Here is an 8,300-nt window from a genome sequence, read left to right as displayed (position 1 = left end):
CATTCCTTCTATTTTTTGATCTCAATAACAAGAGTATGACTTGGAAGAGTATCTGTCTAGCAAATAACTTTGTTTTCTGCCACTGTGCATATGAAAAAAAAAAAATAATTCCTAAATAGACATACACTCTGTAGCATAGTACTGCGCTGAAACACTTGTGATTGCCACATCTCTGATCAAATATGTAGTCATGTGCTTGCTGAATAGATGTTCTGCATTTTATAGCTACTAGGAAAGCATTAATTTATAAAACTTCAGAATAGCCTCAATAACAGCACTGTGCATTTATCTTGTTAAATCTCTGCCAAAACATGTGCTCCTGATTACAGGGAATTTGATTCAATGTTGAAATTGGGGAAGAGGATATTTACCAGGCTACCAATATATAATGAACAGACAAGGTCTGGGAATGACAATTAGGATAACTGACTGAGCTCATTTCTGACAGTCCTCTTATTCATAATAAATACTATTTTTGCTGCTTTATCATTTATTTCTCCGATGTCAGAAAATTGAAATGCATGTATAACTCTGTATCAGCTACATGATAAATTGCTTGTAGTATACCAATGTAAAGGAAAGTAGCAATATTGCAGAATATTGATATTATTGAGATCACTACCAACATCTTTTGGAGTTCAGATTTCTGTGTGAGTGTTTGAGTAACCGTAACTTGAGATGTAAAAATTGACTCTTGGTTGTGCTGGCTAATTCTGAGAAAAAAATGTCAAATGAACTTTGGTGAAAGCTGAAGCATGCCAGTTGAAACAGGCAAATTTTGAAAGACTGGGTTTGGGTAAGCATAATTTTGAGATGTGCTAAATACTTATGACTGTACTTAAAGCTAATTGAAAATGTAGCTTTAAGATGCTTAGCCTGCCTGAAATTTAGAACCTGCCTGAAAAGGTTGCGATGGCTATTAGTAAGTGGTAAACTGATCAGTTATAAGCATTAAAGGACCTAACCACATACAAAGAAACTAATATATTTTGTACAAAGTAATAGTGAAGAAAGCCTAGTCGTTGAAACAGACAATTTAAATATTAGGCAGCTGTGTAAAATCAGGGTCATGCTGGCAAAAGGCAGATGTTGCTGAGCCTACCATTAGAAAATAATTTCTTGTCTAGTACATTCACAAGTATAAAGACAGAATCCAGATCAGAATAAAAAAAAAAGTTTCCATTTATGTTTTACCTCTAGATGGTGATAGTTGGTTGCAGTTTCTTTAGTGCCTGTGAAGCAAGATGATTATTGAAAGAATATTATTTAATCATATTTCTCAACTGTAGAGTATCTTGTTATTTTCTGCATACATATGGATTCCACTTTCCTGTGAAGAGTACAGCAAATGCCATTAGTCATGCCTTTTGTTGCTATAATTACAAATGGCTGACACTTAAGATAATGAAACTGAGATTTTGTGATTCTTAAAGTGATATTGGTATTTAAATGGCTACGTGCAAATCTGCCTTGTTTGCAGAGCAGTAAACATTTTAGATTAAACCAAATAAGATTAAAGATAAACATGTTACTCAGACAAGGCTGTTAGCTGCATATGAATAAGATCCCCCCTAAGATTATCATCAACAAGCATGCTTTTCTTACAACTTTTTTTGTTATTTTGATTCTCTTCAGTCTTACTGCTTAATATTGACTGATATATTTTCTCATAATATTTCTTTTTGTATTACTTTAAATGATGTTCTGTTTTTCTTTCCACTTCTTCTCTGAAGGAAGAGCATTGTACCTTCATATGAAGGGGCTATTCACAGTACCTGTATGCTCCTGCTTAAACCAGGGGAATAATTTTCGCAGAAACGCAAAATAAAAGAGATGGAGGAGAACGATATCTGATACGCAAGAGTTTTTGAGGGGGAGAGTGCCCAGCACATTCTTTGAGTCAGAGATGAAACAGTGGAAGCACAGTCTGGGTTCTGCCAGATGTGACTGTTGACCTTTAATTTATACAAGAACCAGCATAGCCTTAGTATTTCATCAAGGGTAGAAGTCTTAACAATGGAAGACAATGGATTGACAGTTAAAATAGTTGAAAAGTAGGCACCAAATTGCAAAAATTATACCCAAAGTTGAATTTCCTTTCCCTCATATATGAGGAATTGGATTACTTCAGCAGCTAGAGTGCTAAGGAGGAGAAAGAAATAGTCTTCTAATCATATTCCATTTCAGAGCAGCTCAGGGCAAGTAGAGAAGAAAATGGCCTAGAATGATTGGGAGAATTTGAGAGAAAGATATGGCTCATGGCATTCTGAAAGAGTGGTTTGAGAGTGCATAAGCCAAAAAGGTGAGTATCCCACTTTTCTGTAATAGGACCTGAGGATGTGTCAGAGAAGCATAAGAGTAGGTAAAGGAGAAAAATTTTTAAACAGCTGGGATGGAGGGAGTATACAAAGACAAGATCAGTCTTTGGAGACTTTTATAATTATTTATTTTTCTAAAGGAAACCATAATACAACTTAATGCATTGATGTGTTTATAGAAATGTTAATCTGGATGCCAAAAATACTATGAAAATAGAATTTCAATTTTTAAATTATTTTATACATACTACAGAAAGAAGAAAATAATTTATATCCAATAAATATATACAATAAATAATAGTTATCTTATTTACAAACTGATTGGTGAGGTAGCCTCCTTTCCCTGACCAGAGAACTCAAAATATTCTATTTGGAGAAAAATCCAGCAGTTCTGTCATTTTACTTATATTATCTTCTGCAGAGACTTCCAACACTGCAGTGGTTGTCATGCATTCCAATGACTGTATCAGTTCAAAATGCATGTTTGTGAAATAGTGTTAATTATTTTGGGGTATTAAAAGTAATATTTCACTGTCAAAAGTATCTACTTATGTTTTTGCGTGAAAGATTCTGTGCTGATTTGGTTTGTATTAAAAATAAAAAAGATACAGCAGAAGTGTAGGTGTGCTGCTTTTGTTCTTTAGTGTCCAGTCACCTTAGCGCAGTTTTGGTGAACGGAAACAGAACTGTGACTACAGAAACAGTGAACATAATACTGCATGTGTGCGATTGAGTGTATTGGCCTAAAATGCATGACATTCTTCTGTTTAGTACAACAATACTGGCTGTTTCTAAGGTTCATGCTTTGATGTGTATTCTCTCATATTTGACATTGTATTGTTCATTTTTATGAACTAAATATAAAAAAAGTTGAAGATTAACATAACAAAATACATAGTATTAGTAGTGTTTGTGCTAGTAGCGAACATGGTCTTATTGAGATAAAAACTTGTGCACTTTAATTCCTGTTATGTCTCCGTATGTAGAAAGGCACACAAAAAGCTGCTCATATTGCAGCTGAAAAGTTTCATTGTTCCGTTTGTTTTTTATTATGCAGAAATTCTTAAATTGGATCATTTTCAAAGAGGGAATGTAACCATAAATGCAGTCCTGCAGCTGTGTCAAAATATAATTTGCATTTGTATTCGTTTCTTACACTTCGAAGGTAACTTGGGAGAATTCCGCTTGAATTTATATTCTAAAAGAATCCCATTGTTCTGAAGTAAAATCAAGAAATGGATCCTAAATATATCCATCTATATTTTGAATCCAAATAGAAAAGCACTCACTTTAGAGTTCTGCAGACCTAAAGACCAAGTGTTGATTATCTGTGCAGGTACAATGGAGGAAGTTGGAATTTTGGCCCTTGTCAGTCCTCAGCATTTTGATTTTATACATAAGTAGTGATGAACTGTGTCAATAGTTGCTACTCTGCTAGCAGGACTTGTGAACAGCTTTTTTGACTCGGCACTGCTTAAAGATTCGTTAAAGTATTAGAGAAACTTTTGGGTCAAAAACCAGTACCATGGGGATGGGGTTTATTCATTTCAGTATACAATCATTAAACTAGTGCTTTCAAATCAGTTCTCAGAAGTTTTTCAGCATTTCAGTAAATTAAGTTAGCAGGTTGTTGGCTAAAAACCAAATATTTAATTACTCCTGGTTTTGCTGTTTCTCTTCAAATCTTTGACTTCAAACATGTTTGTGATGAGAAAATAACAGACTAATTCGTTGCAAGTACTTATTAACTGAAATTTTTCTTTAAGCTCCTGTAAACCATGGCTACAAAAAGGTTACCAATTAGTCTTTACACAGGAGACCAAATTGGAAAGTGCTCCTAAATTACAAGCAAAAGCTACTTAATTCATTTTTTTTTTTTTACTATACAAGAGAATGTTGAAGTAAAATCTTTTGTCTACAATCAAATAAGCATTCTAGAAGTGATTTTGATTTGGTCTGTAAATTTTCATTACCTTGAAAATTGCTTAATTAGGTTAGGAAGTGGATGACCTTAGGAAAACTTGGGCATTTGAGAGGAGATGTAGTGATTTAGAATTGGTTTTTAAATTGATCAGAGAATGAGTCTTAAGAGTAGTCAACTTTCTATAACATGATCTCAAAATACTGTTCTCTAGTTATATGTCATATGTTAAGGTATTTTCAGCAGTAGAAAGTAGTGTTGCTGTAGGGTGCAGCATGATAATTTGGAACAAATTATACACACAGAAGTGTATTTGTCAGCTATAGACTTCATTGATTTCCTATTAAAAGACTGTGAATGAAATTGTAGAGACATTGAAGATGATGGGAATAGTCCTAATGACTTCTAAGACATTTTCAAACCATGCATCTCAAGTTACTTGATTTGGTGTTATTTCAGAATTTTATCTATAAAGGTAATTGTTCCCTGTTATTCCTGTGCTTAAGTTGGATGATCTGTATTTGATTTAAATGAGGATAACTAGGTGCCTTATATGACTAGACTAAAATAAGTTTGTCTAAGCAGTTTTATATTTAGGATTTACTTTGAGTTCCCAACTGAATTTGCAATAAACGTCTTGAAATACCTTGGCTTGTGTATAGTATTCCCTGTTGAGCCAATAAAGCTTTAAATGTGTACTCCATCATCAACTTTAATATGCCTTTCATACTCTATATGGTTGTCAATAAATTCAATATGGCACAAGGCTCCAAATGTTACATTTTCGTTTCTCACTGTCTAAAAGAAATATCTATGTACATAGAGGAACAGGAAGAAATTCTTTAACAGTTTTATCTGAGAAATTAATCTATGTATTTGCAGTTCTTAAAAATTACAATTACAGTGTACTGAATTCCTTAATTAGTTAACTATGGGTTACAGCTTAACAGGTAATATTAAACTGCATGATTCACCAAATCACATGTGTAAAGACAACTGCTTTGTTAAATTGGATTGCCATATTAATTAATTTGGTTAAAAATAACTTAAGCTTTTTTGTCATCTCTGCCCCCCTGTAGGGAAGCTAAAACATGAATCTTGGAAAAGTATACAAAATTCCAAACAATATGTTGGTTGAAGCAAAAATAGGCAGGGAGACAGGTTAGACCTGGATGAATAAAGAGTGGTTAATATAGTTTTTACTACATTAAATTTTATTGACATTATGCAAAATACTTGCATTTCATATTTTCCTTCAGAGGTGTACTGAATTGTTAGAACAGATGGTCCTGTAGGTGTTTAATTATCTTTATCCTGGCTTTATTTTCATAATGAAAATGAAATCTGAATACTTCTTGCAGACTCATTATAGTCATTACACTATCTGAATTCTTGTTACCAAAACTAGTTGAATTTTTGTTTACATATGCATTAGTAATTCACACAGTACTCTGAATCTCTTGTATTCTTACATGTGCTAATTTTGGAATTATAGTGATGAAGTACAATAGTAACCCTTATTATTCAGTAGAATCCATTATTATTAATATATGGATATTTTCTATAGTGAAATATTATAATGTGTCAGAAGTTATCTGCATGGTACATTGTATTTTGTTGCAAGACAGAAGTCTCCTTATAAATCTGAGAAACTAGGTGTCTGTAGAGTTAAGAGGACTTTTTAAAGACCAAACCAAGGAAGGTCGCCTAAGCTGCTTTGTGGGAGAAGGCGTTCACTTGACATCACTGGATCTCTGAAATACCATGAGTCCTTAGTATAATTTTGGTTTTTTTAAGGACTTGTCAAAGCTAGAGGAGAAGGACCATGTTTATGTTTCAGTTATCAGGAAAAGCTACAATTCAGTGTTGGAATGGGCCACATCAAAATCCAAATTTTGTTTTTTCCTGGTATTCACAAAAATACAGTTGTTACTGCCCACTGTTTGTGTGATGGTTGTTGGTGTTGCTTTTTTACATGTGTTCTCCTAATACTTGCCTTACAATGTGCTAAATTACTTTTTTTTTGTTGGAGAAGCAAGGCAGTGCAATGTCAGTACTATTTCAGCTTAATTTGTGATGCAAAATACTGAGGTTATTAACACACACATGACAATCGATGAGCTACAGATTTGACAGAAGCAGCTAAGGAAAAGGTCACTCCGGATCTTCAGTAGTGAAGCTTGGGTTTTAGTTTCTGAATTGTGCTGTTTCAGCATTCTTTTAAACTGTGGGTTCATTTCTGTAGAGGAAAGGTTGTTCCCTAGTAATGAATAAAATCTCAGTTTTCTGTAAGTATATTTCACTTCTGCATGAAATTTTCCTAGAGAATGTGAATATTTAGCATGTAATTGGTAATATGCTCATGAAATAATTGAGTGGCAAACAAAAACAGAATCACAAAAAGTACAGCTGTGTTAAATTATACTCAGTGTCCTATACAAGCAGAAAGAATGAGCTCTGCTTATTTTCCAAACAATAAAATTTCTAGTTTGGTTGTCAGTGTAATTTTTTTTTTTTTTTAGAAAGTAAATTAAGTTTCATACTTTGGATAAAATTATGTTTTGCAATTCTGATGCTACAAAGCTAATATACAAAGTTGAGAAACTGTACTGAGTACATAGAAATCAATTTTATAGTGGTATTAAATTCTTTTTTCCTTTGGTCACTGGCTAGCAGAATATGCTGGAAACCATGGTAACAAAAAGTGCTACCTTGGTTGCCCCAGAGTCATGTTAAAATGAGCAAGCTATGTTTGTCTTGATTAATATAATAAAAAGAGAGAAACTAGAAGGAGAGGGAAGAAGGGAGAGAATAAGATTAATGACCTGTACAACAGAAACGGCAAATGTACAGTCAGAGATGTATCTATGGATAAGTGATCCTGGAACATCTGGTACCGTTTCATCATGAATGTGAAGGTGTTAAGCCTAGAAGCTTTAAAGAGTAAAGGGGATATATTAGTTCAATGGTTTGTGTTTAAATTATTTCCTTCCACGTCTGTATTTTTCAGGTTTATATTAGGATAAAGGATGATGAATGGAATGTTTACCGAAGATATGCGGAGTTCAGAAGCTTGCATCATAAATTACAGAATAAATACCAGCAAGTGAGGACTTTTAACTTTCCACCAAAAAAGGCCATTGGAAACAAGGTACTTAAAATAACACATAGGATCCATAAGAGTTGGGGAAAAACCTTCTGTAATTTCTAATTAATTTCTGTAAATTTTAAAAAATATCATTATGATTTCCTTAAATTTCCTATGCTGTTCACCAGTTGTTTTAAGTTCTTTGAACCAGCTTTATAAAGACATTTGGGTGCTTAATTCCCATAATCTGTCTTCACGTCTTACCTCTCCCATTTTAAAATGTGAATTTCTGCATTGTCCTATCATAAAGGGCTTTTGCAGCAGATACTACATACCTATCACAATATGTAGTGTAATGTAGTTTAGTCCTTAATCACCAAAGTTTTAAAGTGTTCAAGAGCTTAAATACACATTGCAATATGACGACACCAAGTTATGTGGTGCAGTCAACACGCTGGAGGGAAGGGATGCCATCCAGAGGGATCTTGACAGGCTTGAGAGGTGGGCACATGCCAACCTCATGAAGTTCAACAAGGCCAAGTGCAAGGTCCTGCACATGGGTCAAGGCAATCCCAAGTACAAATACAGGCTGGGCAGAGAATGCATTGAGGGCAGCTTTGAAGAGAAGGACTTGGGGATGTTGGTTGATGAGAAGCTGAATGTAACCCAGCAATGTGCGCTTGCAGCCCGGAAAGCCAACTGTGTCCTGGGCTGCATCAAAAGAAGCGTGTCCAGCAGGTCGAGGTAGGTGATTCTCCCTCTCTGCTCCGCCCTCATGAGACCCCACCTGCAGTGCTGCATCCAGCTCTGGAGTCCTCAGCACAGGAAGGACACGGAGCTGTTGAAGTGGGTCCAGAGGAGGGCCACAAAAATGGTCAGAGGGCTGGAGCATCTCCCATACAAGGACAGGCTGAGAGAGTTGGGGTTGTTCAGCCTGGAGAAGAGAAGGCCCCAGGGAAACCTTACTGCAGCC

At 34.8% G+C, this 8,300-nt stretch overlaps 1 protein-coding gene across 1 annotated transcript in view; it reads left to right on the top strand.

The window, feature by feature from the left end:
• The window catches only part of SNX29 (sorting nexin 29), a gene marked incomplete at its 5' end in the record, with an annotated part of 108,297 nt that overhangs the window by 56,607 nt on the left and 43,390 nt on the right, over positions 1-8,300 (top strand). Inside the window, 1 exon segment of the mRNA XM_010080997.1 lies at positions 7,250-7,390. Coding sequence (XP_010079299.1) covers positions 7,250-7,390 — 141 coding nt within the window.

This window comes from Pterocles gutturalis, unplaced genomic scaffold, assembly GCF_000699245.1.
Source record: "Pterocles gutturalis isolate BGI_N339 unplaced genomic scaffold, ASM69924v1 scaffold159, whole genome shotgun sequence".
Taxonomy (NCBI): domain Eukaryota; kingdom Metazoa; phylum Chordata; class Aves; order Pterocliformes; family Pteroclidae; genus Pterocles; species Pterocles gutturalis.
This window is presented reverse-complemented; position numbering and strand designations above follow the sequence as displayed.